Source organism: Pyrus communis, chromosome 8, assembly GCF_963583255.1.
Source record: "Pyrus communis chromosome 8, drPyrComm1.1, whole genome shotgun sequence".
NCBI classification, from domain to species: Eukaryota; Viridiplantae; Streptophyta; class Magnoliopsida; order Rosales; family Rosaceae; genus Pyrus; species Pyrus communis.
The window spans coordinates 21,691,380-21,712,425 of record NC_084810.1 but is presented as its reverse complement, the minus strand read 5'-3'; the positions used below and the strand labels follow the sequence as shown (position 1 = coordinate 21,712,425).

At 35.1% G+C, this 21,046-nt stretch overlaps 1 protein-coding gene across 1 annotated transcript; it reads left to right on the top strand.

Annotated features, from left to right (window-relative positions):
- The first annotated feature begins 15,582 nt into the window (after window positions 1-15,582).
- On the top strand, window positions 15,583-17,100 carry LOC137742646 (E3 ubiquitin-protein ligase RDUF1-like). The gene has a single exon (XM_068482566.1). It carries the CDS (start codon window positions 15,636-15,638, stop codon window positions 16,746-16,748), a length of 1,113 nt encoding a protein of 370 aa, XP_068338667.1. The 5' UTR covers window positions 15,583-15,635; the 3' UTR covers window positions 16,749-17,100.
- Window positions 17,101-21,046: the final 3,946 nt, after the last annotated feature.

The following is a 21,046-nucleotide window of genomic DNA, read 5'->3' as shown; positions in this document are numbered from 1 at the left end:
TAAAAGGGCGAGCCTTGAAGTAAGGAATAGGAAAGGAGAGAGGTGGAGGAGGAAGATATATATACACAAAATATATACATAGGGAAAGAGAAAGATAGGAGGGTCAATGATCTGGTAGGTACTTTGGTTCGGTGTTGTAGTTGTCGTTGGTGAGGGGTGGGAGTGGCGCAGACAACTTGACTGGATGTTGCTCGCTCTGGCATCATGGTTGGGATCTGCGGGCGAGTTAGAGTGTGTTAAGGGTCGGGTATGGTGATTGGGGAAGGCTGGCGGTGGGGGGTTGGATTCTAGGACCGTCAAGGGGTGACGACGGAGGGGAAACTGGGGGGGGGGGGGGGGGGGGGGGGGGGGGGTGGGGTGGGTTAACAACCAAAATACTACGGTCTGGTAGTATTCCTCTTCACTTAGAAGTAAAAGATCTTAGGTTCGAATCTCATATATGTCATATTCAATACCAAATTAAGCTGTCTATTGTGTGGTTTAACTAAACTCCACATCCCCTTAATGTAAAAAATATCGATATACTCAAAAAAAAATAATAATAATGTATGTGGTTGCAATTTCACCCAAACTTCGGGTGCAAAATGGTAATTTAGATTTGCAGCTTCCATTAGTTTTCTAGGATTGGTGTTCTTCTCTTTGAGTTTTATTTTTTTATTTTTTTATTTTTTTTTTTTCAATTAGATTCTATTAGCATCCATGCGAAATGCTGTGAAACGAGTAATTTATATTTTTTGTTAGTCGCCAACAGATAATTTAAAGATGATTAAAATACTTATTTTGGCCCTAAGTTAAAGAGAGAGCCAATGAGTTCTCAAATTAAACTAGTAGAATTATTTTCTGGAAATATCAATAAGATGTATGGACTATGAGGTCTAAATATATTTTTTACATGGGATGTGATATCTACACATCCCATTTTACTTCTCACACACTTTTTTAATTTTCGGCTGTCGGATCGGATGCATTAAAGAAGGTCAACGGAAAGAAATTATCAAAGGTGTGTGAGAAGTAAAATAAGATGTGTGGATAGCACATCCATTTTTACATCTCAAATTTACACATGTCCATTATAAATACTCTAATTAAACTGTTTAAATTGGTCCCCTCGTGCAATTAATTTTTAGGCAGAGTGTTTTATTTGTAATTAACCAACTTTAACTCTAAACCAAACACCCATTTACAACAATAACTACATTGATGTGTTCCATACGAGATCAAATCTTCTGCATCTAAAATGAGTGTGACATCTCTCTAGCCTCAATTATTAACTGAGGACGTCTTTATAAACCTAACATTTTTTAACTTTATTGTCGTAAACTTAATATACGTCAAACAATGATTGAACCATAGAGAGGCCACATCTATTTTAGGTGCAAAAGATTTGATCTCGTTGCATACACCGGCAAATGGGCAGTTGAACCTACTTCGTCAAAACCAATTATTAAATTTCTCTAAAATGATAATGCATGTCATACATTGATGTACTGAAAAAAACGACTTTTCTAACTAAAACTCCTATTAATAAATGTGTGTACTTATTTGCATTTAGTGTGCAATGGTACCATTACACAGTTAAAGTTTTGGTCCTTGGGTTTTTAATTGTTTTTTTTTTTTTTTTTGTCTGAAGGTTATAGTTTTTGTTTTAATATTTAATTAGCTCATCCTTGACCAAAATATAAATAAATTAGCTCATCCAAAACCGTGCCACCGAATTGAACCAATTTGTCACTAAGTTACAACAAAACAAAAGTTTTTGTCAATTTTGCTTGTAGCTTTGCAGGGGTTTTGCTCGGCTGGGGCCGAAGCAGCAGCTTTGGCCTTTTACTTGGCTCTTTCCTTTGCTGCTCCATGGCATTGTTGACCAAAACAAGAATTCTTCAAATGTTGCTAGTGAATTATAAGAGTAGTTGGGCAATGGGCATCTCACTTGTTTCTCTTTTATTATCCAACAATTATAGTCCAACATTAATTATTTCTTTCAACAAAATGAAGACAAACGGTTTTAGGGTTATTTGAAAGTGTTTTAAAAAAAACTAAAAGCGCGGTTTGATGAAAGTGTTTTTGGGTTTCAAAAACAATTGAAGTGCATTTGTAAGATGTATTAATTATGCATTTTTTGCAATAAGCACTTCAAGTGCTTTTTTAGGATCATTTATATTATTACTAAGGATTGGTTCCAAAAACACTTTCATCAAAAGCGGTTCTAGTTTTAAAATACACTTACAAACACACCCCTTTACCAAAGGATCACATTCTGTTGGCATTGTGGATTTTAACAAGATTTAAGGTATTCAAACGTAAGAGAGAGTTCAACATGCAACGCATTGCTCAATTTGAAGTCGGTACAAATATAAGACTCAATATGTAACCAACTAACATTGTTCAACTAAAATTATATTGGTAAGCTATAATTATTCTTGTTTTTCTTAAGAATAGTATGAGTTATTGTATTATTATTTTGCGCGTTGTTCAACATTGTGTTCACATGAATATAAATCAGCAAACCCAAACATGACCCAAAAACACTTTGTTTCCCATACTAGATGAAGATGTATAGTTTTGATTTTGGGATCGATTTTATGTCACATTTTTTTTTCTTTCTAACGGAGATGGTGCAAATTTTTGTGAGGGCAGAAAGGCATGACGTTGAGTGGATGATTGAAGGGGTAGGGCTCACTCGTTTTTATTTAATTTTTTTTAGTACAAAAATTGTTGTCCTTTTATTTATATGGTCAAATTTGATGTAACGTCATCATTTAATAGTTAATTTAGATTTTTTAATGATTGTATGATATTGGTACGAAACCAGGAGTGTATGGAATTGAATTCGGATGCAAAATTAAGGGGATAAAATGCAGTTTACTCTAATTGTATTTGTGATAATTATTGAGTAGCATGTGAAGTGGAGGGGCCTTGGCCACAATAGAAAGTCAAAACTACAAAATCTGGTAGGTGTTATGAGTGATCCACCATCTATTCTTGGATATATGGTACTACTAATTACGTGTTTATATATCCTAATTCAGTAGTCAATATGATAAATAAGATAAAAAGTAGTAATTGTGCACGGTTTAATTGTTAATTTAGGTACCGTGGTTTCAATATTATTACATTTACCCATGTGATTCACTCCTATTGTCATTTTTGTCCAGAAATTCAATTTCTAGCAATTTTATAGCTTAAGCATCCAATCGTGCGCCACACTATTACGGTGTGTTTATATTGTTTTATTTAGGGGTTGTATTCAATTAAAAGATTCTAGAAGATCTTAAAGAGTACAATTTAAGGGATCTAATCAAGATTTTAAATAAATTCATAGAAGGTCATGGGTATTCAATCAAAATTATAAAGAAGTTCATAAAATTCCATAAAAATCAGAATGTAATCAATTAGGATCTTAAAATAGTTCATAAAGCTTCATGGGTATTCAATTAGGAATTGATTTTAAAGTATTTTAAAAAGTTAAGGACTTTGATGGATTTATAATGAATTTATATTTATTTAGGAAATCAGGCCTATCCCTAAGATTTTTGAATGAATTCACATGGAGTCTATGAAACTCCATCATACTTCATGGATTTGTAACTCTTTTAAAAACCTTCAAAACCTCAAATGAGTACACCTGCTTAGTTTTTTTATTTTTTAGTACAACGATATATTTTACACTAAGGGGGAAAGGGAGTTCGGCTAAGCCACGCAATGGGCAACCTAATTTGGTATCGAATTTGCCATCCACAAGAATTCGAACCTAAGATCTCTCACTTACCAGTAAAGATGAATATCACCAAATCGTTGTACATCTCCTTAGTTAGTATGGGGATAAGAAGAAATATGAATGAAAATGAATGTGCATGTGATAAACAATTAAAATTGGTACCAGGTAGAATATCTTGTATATAAAAATGATAATCCACTGGATTGATTAGTCAAGCCTGCTAGTCAACTAAGATAGATTTGTTAATCAATATGTCGAAGATTCAATTACCAATTTCACTTCCCAAAAACTATCCTAGTCAGCAAGGTTGCAGTTTGTTGCAAGTTATTAATGTGTCAAGTGGGCAAGATTGTGAGCACATATCATTTAAATGATCAATAGATATATGTATCATGTATGTGTATTTGAGATGTGTGACACAATAAAAATAATTTGAACACAAGATATTTTTGGCTGGTAAAAACCCACCTTTGAGTTAAAAAACCACTAGTGTAAACAAAAGTTCATACAAAGATCACACAAGCTGAATTCCTAAATCTCTATCTATGGAGTAGCTTTACCTTTGTATAACATTGCCTTACACGAGATGGACTCCTTCAGTCTTCACGAAATGGCAGCTACTCCTAAGTTCATCACCTTGTGACACTGAGATCAAAACAATCAATGATATGATATGATTTTATGATATGCATATGAAATCTAGATTCAAATGGCCAGTCAGATTCTCTAGTCAAACAGTTGAAAGAATAATCTAACTTGAATCCAAAAGCTTGATCTAAAACTAAATTTAAATCATAAAACCAGACCAAGACATAAATGCAAACCTTAAAACAATGCAACCCTAATACACAATGATTGGGTGTTTAATGCATGAGAAAGGTTTGGCAGTCAGGGTTTCATAAATGGAGAAAATGCAAGCTCAAAGCCTTGAAGAAACTCTTTCTCTCTAAAAACAAATTCTAAACCCCCAAATTCAAACTGAAACCCTAGAGAATAAATATACCCACGGAAATCAGATTTTTCATCAGCTAACTTGTCCCAAGGACACTTGTCAGCTGCAAAAGAAATCTAGGCAGATCAATGGCCAAAAACTGACTACTAGCAGAAAGGTGTTAGTCAACCCATATGAGTTGTCTTAATTTGTGTGCCTAGACAACTGGAAGTCAGCGCGCATAACTGACTAGACAATCAAACTAGACAAAATGCAAATCAAATATAGGTATGAAGTGCACCTACATGAACAAACCTTTTGAGGTGAAAGTGCCACATTTTGAACATTTTACTCCAGCAGCAACATCCCATAATTTGAGTATATCCTATAGCTAGATTGAGCACATGTGAGGTTTAATTACAATATTTGACAAGGAAAATCAAACACTTAAAACTAGACTTTACAACAACCCTCTTTTGTTACTTCGTACTTTTATTTGTTGGGTATGTCATATCCAAAACCAATTAGACTCACTTTTTCTTTTCTTTATAATTTCTTTGGTTGTTAGCAGACACATGAATATGAGTCATACTAAATCGTTGCAAATGAATTCCTTGTAAGTAAATACACCAAAAACCATGCAGTTGGCCAATTTTGTTTTAGTCATTTTCCCCTACCAATTTAGCCTAAAACCCAACTTTTTTTATGCGCCAACTTATCTTTCTAGCCTCTTAGCCAAGCTCATCTCATATTACGAAGCTGGCTGCAATATATTCATCCACTTAATATAATACTTATTAGCTATATCTGACCGTTAATGAGCGATTGTATTAAATACATCAATGTACCGTGGCCAAACCGCTCAGTCTACATTTAGAAGTTGGTTTCAGTAGTGGGAGTAACGCTAATCCACCCAAAGCCTACCCAAATATATTAGTTGCAGATCACCAAGTTTACCTCCAAAATCTTACTCCAATTTGAACATTGTTCCAACATAAAGTATGATTATTCATGCACGCGGGCATCACCAAGCTGAAAAAATTGAACATGGGTAAGTTATCAAATTTAAAACCGTAGTATACAGTAAACTGTACATTGACTATTTGTGACTTCCTTACCAATATAATGTAGAATCTGGGTTAAAAAGAAAGGTAAGTAGTCAATACCAGTCTCGTATGGTTTAAGAGAAAGGCTTGACTCCTTAAGATGGAGGAGTTTCTCCTCCTCAAGATACTTTGTGACTATTTTACTGAATTTCGTGTTTGTGATCAAAACTGTTCATATTATAAATCACTCTACAAAGATTATCTCTCAAAAAAATCAATTAAAACTAATGTCGTTTTGTCAGTCAACAATATAAATGTAGATAGGTGTTTCGTAATACTTTTATCGATACCGACCGTTTGTTTTTTATACTATTCGATGACTAAATGGTCACATACTTGTTTTATCTTCTACAAAGATAATATTTGCATAGTGATTATAACATGAATGATTGTGATTATAAGCATGAAGTTTCGTAAATTAATGCAAGGTATCTTGAGGAAAAATTCTTCCTCAGTCCTTGATGAGCATCTTTTCTTATAGTTTATTGGTTGAAAGTGAAAGCAAAGAACCCTAACTAGCATAAGCCCACACATGAACATTTTTTGTTTTTGTTTTTAAGATGGAAGGAGAGAGGGAGAGAGGAAGAGAGTGAGAAAGATCGTGGGAGTGGGAATAGAGGGGAGCGAAGTTTATTTTTTATTCTCTATTTTTTTAATAGATCTTAAAATAACATGTGGGTGATGCTGTAATAAAAACAGAAAAATTTGTGTTATTGTAATTACTAAATTGCCCATAAGTTTTTGTTATGTTCAGTTTTAATTAGAGAATTAGAATAGTAATTTCACTGAGCTCTGATTGACATACAAAATTATATTATTACGTGAGTAGTGCTACACTTACTATCATGTTCTACCATCTCTCTAATAGAGGTAAGATCCGCCAATGAATGTGAGTTCCATCTTTAGAGAGATGTTACAAATAAATAGTAAAAATAACATTTTTTTTTAATTAAATAATTTAAAAACTTACCGAACTCCTCTTTTTCTTAATATAAAAATACCGATGTACTAAAATAAGGAAAAAAGTCTTTGAGAGTTTGAAGTGAATGGCCAAAGGCACGTGGCTCTGCTCTGCGGTCCCTCTGTTCGGTTCTGCCTACTTCACTCGGTTACGCTGTGTGCATTGATAGGTTGCCATGTCTAGGATTGTGATTGCATCTTGACTTGGGAGAATCTGAAAGCAAATGCAAAGTTGGGCCTTGGATGCTTTGTATCGGCCCTGTGTTGTGGCTGATAAACTCTTTTTACACTTCATTTTTGTTTTGCCGACGTGGGTTAGGTCGTTTAATTAGGACACATTAATCTATTTTTTTGCATTCGAGTCGAATTTTTTTTTATAAATTAGAAAGTTCAATTATTTTGAGAAAATTCTGGTTTTTGAGCGCTCTTATTTGTCCGGACATCCACTTTATATTTTCACCATTCTTTAAACACCCAAAATAAATTACGATTCTTCAACGACGCACCTCCGTTTTGTTTTCGCCTGAGAATTCTAGAACGAACCGACATTTTTGGTGGAAAATGTGTGAGAGAGAGAGAGAGAGAGAAGAATTGGCTCTAGGATTTAGTTGGGCCTTGGAGTAAGTTACTTGGGCTTTGTGGTTTAATGTGATAATACAAAACAACTCAGCCCTACCCAATACCAAGTTTGGACAAGACCCAAAGTTAATCCTAATAGGGGTTTGAAATTAATTTGGGCTATAAAGTTGGATTTATAATAATGGGCCCTATATGATTTTACCCCTTTTGAAGTTTCCAAACAACTTAGACCCCAAACCATATATTTGGAAGCCACCACGGATGGCCCAGTAGTTGTGGACGAATTCCAAACCTGTATTCTCACGGCAAGTCTTGGGTTCGATTCTTGGTGCTGACGAATCACATGATGATGACTAGGAGGAAGCTGAAATGTCTTTATGAGTCTCTTCCTCCCGGAAGGGTGGATTGTCTTGTAGTAAGCCACCAACTGGTCGCTTTAAAAAAAAATAAATAAAGAATTGACTTTAAATGCAAAATGTGTTTCTTTTTGTCACGAGAATATTTGCTTTTTGGCTTTTGCCCAAGACCAGGATGAGAAAGCATTATATTTCTTCCAACAAACAACTTTGCCTATTTTTTTTCTTTGTTTTCTTGGAAAAGTGATGAGAGCTGGGGAAAGCCTCAACTCAAAGTAGCATTATTGTTGACCACAACAAAAGGAACCGAAACAAAAGGAAAGTAGCATAATTCCCATTATCGATGACTCAAAGAAGAAATGGCACTCGGAAAGGTTTGAGAAATCATATAAACATTGCTTTTTAGGCTCCTTTGTGCTTTTTAAGGCATTTTCTGCTTTCAATTTGAGTAGTCATCCAACAAGATGCTCTCCAGTATCAAATACGAATCACATCTGAGATAAAAATCGTAAAACTATCTAGGAGACAAGTACTTGAAGCTAGCCCTAACATTAACTTCCCAAACAAACCCAAAATGTCAAGTATCATGCTCTAAATGATCAACCTCAACCATTCAAAAGGTGTCACGTCAACACGAGTAAAGAGTTCCGTTGACCTTTCATGTCAAAAGGTGTTACATCAACACGAGTGTTACATCAACACGAGTAAAGAGTTCCGTTGACCTTTCATGTCAAAAGATGTTACATCAACACGAGTAAAGAGTTCCGTTGACCTTTTATATCAAGGTAATCTAACTTTGTACCAACTTTGTACTCTTTCATCAATTGAGTGAACACCTAATACGGGCATTAGGGAGTGACTGGCCGGTACCACTTTCAGGTGATCATCCTCTTCATTTTGCAGAATTTACTAAAATGGACAGTCATGGCACTTTCAACCTAGCTACTTCAAGTTCCATCAAATTCGAACCCTCGACTCTCGCAACTGCAAACTTTCTGAGCTTCAACATGCTCGACTCTTAGTACGTACTTGTTCAGATACATCTCTTCTACATTCCTCTCATCTTTTACTATATCTCTTCCATATTTTCTCTCACGTATTTTCTGCTATAACGGTGATTTAAATAGGGAACTTTAACTAAAAGCTTTTGGTACTGTTCACTTTAACGAAAAATCACATTTTGATACTAAAAAGTTAATCCTGGTACTATTCACTTTACCTTTTATTTTGTCATTATCGTTAAAACTTAAAATTCAAAGTTTTCAAGTTTTTTTCATTAGTTTTCCTATTTAAATGATCTGTAAATTTAAATTGAATAATCAATGTTTTGGACTGTGATCTACAAAATAGTAAGGCATCCATGGTTCTTTTTATCTTTACCTTGTAAAGCATCATGGTGCTTGACTAGGAATTTGCATGAAAGTAATTTAAATGCAGCCATTGTCATGTACAATTTGTAGTTTTACACTTTTCACGCATGCAACCAAACAAATTGAAAATTATTCACCATTATTTTTATGGATGGAGACCAATAATATGCAAACAAGTCGGTGGCACCTAATAAAGAATCCCTAGGGGGAAGTTCCATGTTTGGGGATTAATTTTAGTCCCGTATTCTATACAACATGTCTTAAGTTCAATTTTTGGCACCCGTGAATCATACAATGGTGGTCAGAAAGATGTTGAAATACTTCTATGAATCTTACCAGCCCTTCGAAATAGTAAATTGATGCAGTGAAGCAACCAACTGATCCTCTTTTGGAAAAGGTGGTACCTAATGATGTTTCTTGGCTGATGTATTACCAACCTGTAGTAAATAACATTGTTGTACCTTTATCAACTTTCACGTTTTGTGGGATAAGATTTCTCTTTGATTATTTTTTTATTATAATCAATATTACTATTCTCATTATACTAAAAGGACGGGAGAATTTGATTCCGGAATATAGTGAGTTCCAATCCAGCACCTGCTCCAACTAAGTTTTTACGATGATTAGAGGATAAAATGGTGTTAGTATTAATATTAGTGGTTCTAAATCTTTACCCCTTAAAGAAGGGGAGCGTAATGGAGAACATGCATTCATAATCACTTTTCAAAAGGTCAATATCGTTACCCCACAAGATTAATGTACCATGATTAAATTACCATATTATTACCCTAATCCAACTAACAATATTATTGTACTTTTCCTAGTTTTCTTGCCCACAATAAGCTTATACTTCAACTCATATATTGGACTCATACCTATGAACATGTTACATATACTTGTTGTATCAACGCGATATCTCACAAATGAGAAATTTTTTAGTGTACTCGGACATATTGTTGTATAAATATTGTTCTAAAAATTTCTGCCTAGCGCCGTCTAGGTGCTAGGCGGCAGCCAACACCCCTAGTAATCTTTAGACATTTGAAAATTAAGAGAGGATGACTAGCTCCCCTAAACCCGCTTAGGTGACCGTCTAACCCGCTTAAACCCTTCTAAGTACCCACTCAGGTCGCGACTCTCACTTAAACAAAAAATAGAAAACTTTCATTTTTCATTTTATTTTTTCAATAAATTGTGAGAGACTCGTTTAATACTTAGATGAACACTCATTATATGTTTGTTTCTTATGTTTGCAATATGTTCTAATACTTTATAATCTATACATCATTCTATTTTACAATTTATGTATCCCAATACAATTATCTATTTGTTTAAGTATAAGTAGATATTTATTCATATGTTATATAATAAATTTTAATTAAAATTAAAAAAAAAAACCGTCCAGGCCCCTGCCTAGACACCTAGGCGTTAGACTCATGCTTGCCGTCCAACTAGCGTATAACGTCTTTTAGAACCTTGTGTATAAGTGGAGAGTCATTAGGACATATAGTCTAAAATTAAGACATATTAACTATATCGTCCACTTATATATATATTTTTTTTGTAGTGTATCACCACCTCATGTAGCGTCATGTTCCAATCAAACAAGTACATGTGATTGGCTCAAAATGTTACAGTAACTGTGTTTCTATACCATTTAAATCCTTCTCCAACTAATAAGACTATTTTATAGTTTATATTAAGTTGGACATCAGTACATGTATCACTATCTCCCCTACTTAAATCTCTCAGTCATCGTCTAAACAAACAATTAGATCGCTATCATCATTGTTAGCATCTAAACTTGTATTGTAACGCCACTAAGGTCACGTTATGGAACGTAACACTCTATTGCAACATGAACAAACTTGGGTATCACGTACATACCCTAAAGAGTAACAACATAAGAATATACCAATAATAAAATAAATATAAGAAGATTCTTATCTTAAGGAAACACACGTCTACATAATTACGATTTTTGCTTCCAATTCGGGTTTGATGCCTTCTTTTTTAACAACTCAACACGAATTTTCAGTTGATTGATTTTTCATACTGACCTTGGGGTGGCATGGCTGATTTGATAAAGAAAAAGAAAAGGCATTCGACACCCTTTATATACACAACGGGACATTGGGCATCAAGAAACAACACCTTGAAGTACAAGTAAATAAATGACATATGTAAGAAATAAAATGTTTGGCGAACAATAAATCCTATTAATTAATAATTCCCTAAAGTTATAAAATTGGTATTGATCCCAACCGAATGGTTCAAAGGGCCAAAGGATCGAAAATAACCGAAAACCGTCTCCAACCAAGGGCTAGGCCAGAGGGCTCGTGGAATCTGAAAGGGCCTCACAGAATCTAAAAGGGCCAAATGGCTGGCCAGAAAAAACATTAATCATGTCAGTTATAACTGACATGAATGCTTAAAAAGAAATTTGAATCCAACGACTAGTTGATGTCAGCTAGCCGTTGTGTTACCGTTGGATTCAAATATTTTATTATTATTTTTATTTAGGTTTTTTGGCCTTTTTTTTTTTTTTAATTCTCAAAAATTCTAATTTTTTTCCCTATAAATACCTAAACCATTCATTCACCATTCCTCACAAAATTTTCACGATTCCTACACCATTTCAATTCTCATATTTTATTTCCTCTTTCAAAAATCTATCCTTCAATTTTTTCAATAATTTTCAAATGGCCTTGTCTGCAGTGAAAGGTAGGGATTAGATCCGAAAAGAAGATGAAGCTCTTTGCAAGGCTTATAGATGGGCGTTGGAAGATAGTGTGAGGGCGAATTGTCAAACAAATGACGGTGTTTGGATTCGTGTGTCCAAAAAATACTTAGAGTTCTATGAAGGCACCACTCTAGTGAATATCCGAACCCACGAGAGTTGTTCTTCAAGATGGAAGAAACATCTTCAGCCAAGTTTGAATAAATGGCGTCAAGCATTGTTAGCTGCTGCAAGTAGACATGAAAGCGGCACTAATTACAACGACGAAGTAAGTGTTTTCACAATTTATTTTAAATATTTAATTATATTACATTTAATTTCATAAATTAATTTCCTTTAATTTTTTTCTAGGTACGCCAAACGGAGGAATTGTATATGGAGAGCAGCTCAAAATCCTTTCAGTTTCACAGTTGTTGGGAAATTTGTAAAGGGTAGGTTTTATTTGAAGATCCACCACATAGAGCTCCTATGCCGGTGTTCGGAACTGCATCCTTAGCTGCAGATATGGATGAAGATGGATCTCTTACCATTCAACAAACAAGGGTAGAAAATTCTTCTTCGGATGAAGGTTCCATATCTAGGGCTATGGGATGAAACAAGGCACGAAGGTTGACGGAAAAAGGTAAGGCAAATGATAATTACACCGCTCAACATGAAGTGGCGACCTCATTGCGATTAATGGCGGAGCAAAATGCCCTTGAGGTGGAAGAAAGGAAAAGTAGGCAGGAAGAACGGGCCAAACAAATACAAGAAGAGATGGATGATAAGAATATGGAAATGAACACTTCGAATTACACTCCAATGAGTAAGGCCTATTTTGATAGGAAAAAAAGAAAAAGAAATTATGACCCGGCGACAGTTGTTTACCTTAACTATACTCCTACAATGGCGGATGATGAAGATGATGTTGATTATAAATATTAAATTTAAGTTGTTGTAGTTTTTAAATTCAAGTTAATGTTGTTTTTAAATTTAATTTGTAGTTTTTAAATTTAATTTGTAGTTTTTAAATTTAATTCGTCGTTTTTAAATTTAAGTTGTAGTTTTTAAATTTAAGTTGTTGTTGGATTTGAATTTAAGTTGTTGTAATTTTTAAATTTAAATAATAAATTATGTTTGGCCCTTTGGCTCTCGGTTGGAGATGGAGGCAAATATGACCTTGTACTATTCATTAAAATATTAATATCTTGGAGGACCAAAAAGCTAAAACGAATCCTCTGGCCAGCCCTAGGTTAGAGATGACCTTAGGATGTCTTTCAAATTTCAATACGGAAATATAATAGATTAAAAACCAATTGATAAAAAAAAATTCATGTTTTAAAAGGGTTTATATTCTAAATTTCTAAGGAACACTCACTAATAAACTTTTTTTTTTGTATACAATGATATATACATACTAAAGGCTAGACATCTGGAGTAATCAGATAATGGACCGATCATAATAATCTAGTATCGAACTTATAATTTGTGAGAGCTGACCTTAAAACCTCAATTTTACAAATAAACAAGAATATATTACTAAGTAGCAATAATTGAACTTAATACAATAAAATTGAATTAACATCAAAGTACTTTTTTTTGTTACACGAGAGTTTCGAATAAATGATGCGACCTACAAAATATAGTCTAAAAACACGGTATCTCTAACATTCTCCATTTTGATGTGAATAAATCCAACAGCGAGTAGAGTAGTACACACTGCACGTATGCAGATGGAACTGGAAGGAACTCAACACCTAATAAAAAATAATAATAAATAAAAATAAAAACAGGTCTCGACCGGGGGAGTGGGACCCAATCTCATGGAGTCCACATACAGCGCTGTGGTCTTCGTAGACGAGTGAAGGCAATCCAGGCGACGCGCCTTTTCCTTGGGTTCGGAATCTTCTTGCCGAAAACCGGCGACAAATTCAAACTCGGCGTCCCCCCGTTTTGGGTCAACGTCTCGCACCTACGCGCCATCCCTCATTAATTTCTAGTTGTTATTGTTCATATCTCAATTATCAAATTTAATCACATGCCTGTTAATTTCTCTTTTAAATTTACCGACCTGGCTCTGGGGCGTTTTTGGTAGCTTCCAAGAAACTCCCTAATCCAAATCAAACTGCTAAAATTTTTATTTTCATATTTTTAATATTTTGTTTAAAGTACTCTTATTTTAGTTTTAACTAAAGAGAATATATTTATTTCTAACAAAAAATTATATTTTTTTTATAAAAGGGAATTCGATTAAAGTAATCGTGAAAAAACATGTTTGAAAATCGGCTCCTATGAGTTCTTACCATTGGATGGATTCTCAAGAATTTAGTACAAAAACATTAAGCTTTGAATAAAAAACTAAAACCCCTAAATCAAAAAACAAAATATGCTAGAATTCTCATGATCGACTTTTCTAATGGAAGGATATAGGGAAAAATAAGTGTTGAAACAAAATCTTAATATCTTTTTATTTATTTATTTTTTTAAGAATTACAACATTCATTAAAACAACTTAAACAGTACATTAGCTAAAGATATTTGTTCTTGACAGGAAATCTAACATAACTGTAAAAGCACTAGCCACAAATGATTAAACTAACAACTAAAAAAATCTGTAACACCAAAATCTAGCATAACCCACACCCAAGTCACATTTATAGCCCAAAACTACCAAAACTATTAATGAACCCTAAATCGTAACTAACACTACGAATGGAAGGCGCGCCACAATTCAACCCACCTCATCTAGCCATGAAGAACCTATACACTAAATGGAGGATCTGGAAAGAATCAATCTCCAATGTCCAAATGAGCATAATAGCAGAAAAGCGCATGCGTAATAGTGATTACTACGAGCCATCATCAGATAAAGTTGGCAAATAATAAATGGACAATTCACATTGTCCTTCAAATTAGATATAGAAATAAAGTTAGAGAAAACGAAAACATTTAGAGAAGACGGACTTGACGAATGATTTGAGAGAGGGATGAGCCAAATAGAAGTGATTGGGTATTGAAAATTGAGCATAGCTCAGACTACGTCGTCAAAAGTGACTTATTATTTACTATTACAAAACATAGAAACGATGAAAGGGAGGAGGGAGGACATTCCTCCTTCCCTCTCCCTATGGAGGCTTTGTTCTTTTCTTTAGGGTTTGTTACTTGCACGGGGTCTCAAGTTTAGTTCTCCAATATTTATCGCTTGTTACATGTTATTTCCACTAAAAAATGATCATTGTGGACAATATTTTTGCCATTTATTTCCAATAATAACTTTGAAAAAATTTACAATAAAAGTACAACAAATATGTCGAAATAACTATTTAGGAATGCTAATAAAACTCTTCTTGTTGTAGCCTATTTTATTGAGAGAAGAGAGATGTGCGGCAAAAAGAAAGAGAGAGTTGAGGAATTTGTGTGATGTGTGTTTCTCAACACTTGTGCAAGGAATACAATCATAAAGAAATAAGATCTTCCCGTATCCTAATATAATTTACTAATAATTTACACAAGCACATCTAAATACCATTTACTAATAATTTGCTAGAATTTATGCCACAACATTTTTAAAATTTTAGGTAACTCATATGCTTTTCTTACCAATATGGAAAAATCATTCTTGTTTTTAAAAAAAAAAAAAAAAAAAAAAAAAATCCCCCAAAAAGTTTACTGACATTTACCCTTAATTATTGACTTAAATCCCAAATTATGTGTTTTATTCACTTGATCATTGACGTGACACCACGCGCCACGCCACGAACCCTATTTCGTCCTTTTCCCCCTTCCACGCGTGCCTCAATAAAATGCTCTTCTTCTTCCTCCTCCACTCCTCATTTCACATTCGCCCTCTCTCTAAAACTCTTTCTCTCTTCTCCCTTTCAGATCTCTAAACCTCCATGGCCATGCCATCGCCGCCGCCGACGACGTCGTATTGGTGCTACAGATGCACTCGCTTCGTCCGAGTGTTTGCCCTGGACTCCGCCCTCTCGTGCCCCCACTGCGAAACCGGCTTCCTTGAGGAGATCGAGACGATGCCCCAGCCGCTGCCGCAGCCGCTACCACCGCCGAACTATCTCCGCCGTAGATTCCCGTCATCCCACCGCCACGATGATGAACCGGGTCAAAACCCGACTCCGGCCTCTCGCCGGGTCCGACGAGCATCCGGCGAACGGTCGTCACCTTTTAACCCGGTCATCGTTCTACGTGGCACTGAAGCCAATACCGATTCCAACTCATTCGAACTATACTACGACGACGCCACCGGGTCGGGGCTCCGTCCCCTCCCGCCCACCATGTCCGAGTTTTTAATGGGCTCGGGATTCGACCGTTTACTCGACCAGCTTTCCCAGATCGAAATCACCGGTTTGGGCCGACCCGAAAACCCGCCCGCGTCTAAATCCGCCGTGGAATCTATGCCCGTTATTCAAATCGCTGAAACTCACGTCGTTTCGGATTCGCACTGCGCCGTCTGCAAAGAAGCATTCGAACTAGGGTCGGAGGCCCGGGAAATGCCGTGCAAGCACATATACCACCCGGATTGCATCCTCCCCTGGCTCTCGATGCGAAACTCCTGCCCGGTATGCCGGCACGAGCTGCCCGCTGACCAAAACAATCGTAATTCGGATCCGGGTCTCGAGGAAGAGGCCATGGGGTTGACAATCTGGAGATTACCCGGCGGCGGTTTCGCCGTGGGGAGGTTCTCAGGCGGCAGAAGACCCGGCGACAGGGAATTACCGGTTGTGTACACGGAAATGGACGGCGGGTTCAATGGAAACGGGGCTCCGAGAAGGGTACTATGGGCATCGAGGAGTAGAGGGAGCGAAAGGGTTGGGATTCGGAGGGCTTTTCGTAATATAGCTTCGTTCTGGGGGCGATTACGTTCCAATTCATCGTCTTCGAGGTCCGGTTCGGAATCTGAACCCGGGTCGGGTTTGACTAGAAGTCAGTCAAGTTCGGTGTTTGGGCGGTTCGTAAACCGGCGTGGCAGGGCGTGGGTGTTGGATGATTAGGAAGACCACAGTTTTGGCCTTTTCTTTTCTTTTCTTTTCTTTTTTTGTTTATTAATTTATTGAAATATTCATCACTGTAAATACTCTTATTATTATAACATTGAGTTTCGAAGAATTTTCAAATTTGCCGGTTTGGGCAAAATCGGCTCAATTTGTAGCAAAACATCTTGATTTTGCATATTATGAAGAATTGGCTTTGTAGCATTTATAGAATTTGAAATTTGAAATCTTAGGTATTGTAAGCATGTGTAATTATGTCGTACGAACACATATGACATACGTATTCTACTCGAGCAGAACTTTGCTCTTTTAACGATTCATACCGTTCTCATTTATCGTAGTGTTTGTCTGGTGTAATGTTCCTATAGTCTTCATATGTCGTAACATTAATTGTTTCTACGTTGCGGTTGATTGAACTTCTATAAGTGTAGACACGTAGTTTGATACGCGATCAACAAGTTATCAAATTGTTGATATTTTTAATACTATCAACTTATTAGCTGTCAATAGAATAATTGGTTATACTATATGTTAGTAGACTCCTAGTACCAACTGCATGGGTTGGTTTCACTTTGGTTTCCATTAAGTGAATGTGGATTAGTTGTGAGGTCAAACACTCAAACTTCAAATCTGAACAGTTTATTTTTCAAGTTGCACCTCATAGATAATTTTTGCAAAAGATTAGCCAAATCGAAAATATTTGAAGCATCTAATTGAGTTCAAAGAAACTGACGAAAACTCTGTTCAAAGAAACCTTGAAATTTCATCGTGACAATTAACTAGACAAATAATTTCGAATTGAATTGAATTTTGTAAAAATGATCTACGAATCAAAATTTACGAAATAAACGATTTAAATTATTACAATTTTGACGTGGAATGAACTCCGTGGAATGAACTCCATAACTAATCCTCCTTTTAGTAGACTAATAGTACCAAGTGAATGGGATGATCCAAAATTTGGCCATCGTGGCTGGAAAGCACCAAACTATGGAATTGTTGGTGGTGGTAGTGTGCAGTCTGCAGATATCTTTATTTTTTGTGTGTGAAATATGCCACTTGTAATAAAGCTGTACTGGCTCAAATAATTGAGCTATCTACAGTGCCATATCTCGTGAGTTGTGCCTTCATTTTGTGTGTGAAACGTTCATTCATTTTTCTTCACCGTTTCCTGTGGCCTACCTTAGCTGGCTGATTGGCAACAACGTGCCCCACTCGCTTGTAGTAGAGCTCTTGCATTATTAAATGGGATAATTTCTTCTTCAATTCAAACTTTCGTGACTCGTCACCTCATTATTAGATAAAATTCTTGATATGTTGTATGTTGTTGCTCTTTCATTGTATCGTTTCACATGCGTATCACATGTTAATTATGTGATTAGTATATTGAACGAGAGTTTTGGACGATGAGTGTCCTTAGATGAATTTTCGCCTAGAACTCAAATTTTGGACATAAATTTTAAGGGATGTGCTATCTATATATTTTTTTTACTTCTCACACACCTTTTATTAATTTATGTCTATTGATTTTCTTCAATTAAACCAATTCGACTGCCGAAAATAAAAAAAATGTGTGAGAAGTAAAAAATAATGTGTGGATATTACGTCCCAAATCTTAAAAATAAGAGGCCTTTTGATCCAAGCTCGTGTATGGGTCGAACAACGCTCAGAGCTCTGTCCCACACCTTAGCTAGTCTCGTCCAATACTCAAAGTCTAGTTCGGTACTATCTAGACAGCCTAACGAGGAACGTCTATATATATGTACACATATACAGGTCAAAGAGATTTCCATTTTTTTTTTTGGTGAAAATGAGGACTAGTTGTGGGACTTACTCTACATCAAACATTCTACGATCTGAACCATCTATTTTTCAAGATGCATTTTATTGATAATCCTTGCAAAATAGCCAATTCTAAAACGTTTGAGATATCTAATTGAATATAATGAAATTGACGAACACTATGTTCTAAAAAACATTGAAATTTCATCATAACAATCAAATGGGTAAATGGTTTCGAATTGAATTAGATTTTTGTAAGGATAATCTATGTAGGAAGATTCAAAAAGCAAACAGTTTGTATCATTGAATATCGATGTATAATAGGCTCCACAACTAACCTCCATTGCCAAAAAAAAAAAGAAAAAAAAAATCTTTGGATAACAGCTCTATAATACATATATATACATATATATATATATATGTTAATATATATGCATGCATGTAATGTATTGTCTGGCAATGCAATAGAATATTAGAACAAGGAAGCATTCGTTGAAGTGATTACTGAGTCAAGGTAAAAATATATGTCTAATTCAACGAAGTTTACTACATATGCCCTTGTAGACTTTGGATTTGATTTGTTCTGCAAACAAAAGATACGTGATCATATCTTCCTTCATCACATCTAATTAAACTAAGTAAAATATTATTAGTAAAAGTAATGTTGAGCACCTTTCATTTGGTTGGTCAAAAGTGCAAGTCTTTTCTTTCCTGCTAAGCTACTTGGTCAGACCTTATTACTCATTGGATGGATATCTTGTTCAGTTTAAGTTCTAGGGCATAAAGATATAAATTTCATAACAAATAAATAAACAGTTGTCCGAAAAGAGGGATTTGTAGCTTGGTTGCTTAAAAGTATCGTCTCCTGCATCCGAGATTTTGAGTTTAAATCCTCCTCTTTCATATTGCTTTGTATCAAGTAAAGTAAAAAAGTGGTATTTTAGCCAAAATGGTCTACGAGTTTGACATAACTTCTCACTTTGATCGTTGAGATTTGAAATCAATATAACTGGTCTCTAAGTTTGTACACTGTCAATCATTTTAGTCATTCCATGAAAAATCTTTGTTAAATAAGGACCAAAATATAATAAACAATGAGCCAAAATAGTTTGACAAAAATTGAGGATATTCTTTATCATTTTATCCTTATTTAACATAGAGTTGTTTGTCAATTTTAAATCTCAAAAACCAAAATGAGGAGTTTTACTAATCTCATCGACCTATTTAGCTAAAAAGCCTAAAACAATTTAAAAAGTTTGAACTATGACTTACTTATGCCAAAGTGGTGGCGGTATTCCAAATTACTAACAAAATGTTACGTGTTTTATCTTTTCAATTAATTGTGCGGATTTGCTAAAGCGACTCAGGTGGTAGGTGGTGAGTATGGCTTATAATGGGCAGTTGACAACAATGGTTTCAGCTGACCAAGAACCAGCTCATAGTTTCACCAAAACACATATTTTCTGATCGTTCAAATGCTTAATGTCAAATGACCCGATTAAAAATGAGTTTAATAAACTAATAGAAGCACTTTCAAATCGAACAAGGAAGCACTAATCAACAATCGAGACTAATCTAATCCAAAACTAATACTAATCAACGATGCTAACTGGTGTTTTATTACTCAACTTCCTAAATCTCAAAGCTCCCTCCACTTTGACCACCTGGTACGTAATTAGCATTCCCAATTATCTTTTGGGATGTGCTATCCACATACCTTATTTTACTTCTCACACACCCTTTGATAATTTTTGTCTGTTGATCTTCTTCAATTCATCCGATTCGACGGCCGAAAATTAAAAAGGTATGTGAGAAGTAAAATGGGGTGTGTCCATATCACATCCCTATCTTTTTATGTTTTGGACATTAGAATAATATATATATATATATATATATATATATATTATTTTTGGTATTTATGTGTATTATTCAATATTGTAGTGGCTATTTGGAGGGAGAAATTTTTCAGTGTGATCGGCACACGAGATGGTACACCACATGTCACGATACAAATGGTGGGATATGCGTGTTAAAAAGTTAATAACTTAAAAAATAAAATTTCACACCACTTACATAAAAACACGTGATGTATTATTTGTGTTCCCGTTACAATTAAAAATTTCTCATTTGGAGGATGATTGCTTGATTGTCAATAAAGTAATCTGCGTGACTTTGCTTGTTTGACAAGAAAGAAATATGTGGGGATTCTGTGCTTGTGTTATCTCATTGCAAACTCAAACCAAGTGTTATCAATTATTTCAAATAAATAAAATTTTAATTTGATCAACAATGTCAATGAAGCAATTTAATATGAAAAAGTTTGGAGAGAGAATATCTTGAAAACTAATCGGATTGAGTATTGATAGTGTATTTCACCGCGATGTTGCCAAACAAATGCTCAGTGTTCGTTAAAGTCACATGAAATGTCGATGCCTTGTTGCTTTGGTCATTGGCTATTATGTCAGTGCCGCGGTAGGTGGTTCCAAGGCCGACTTCTATCACCGGAGACTTGCCCT

Coding starts and splice junctions, on each gene's coding strand:
- LOC137742646 (XM_068482566.1), top strand. CDS start 15,636: ATGGCCATGCCATCGCCGCCGCCGACGACGTCGTATTGGTGCTACAGA.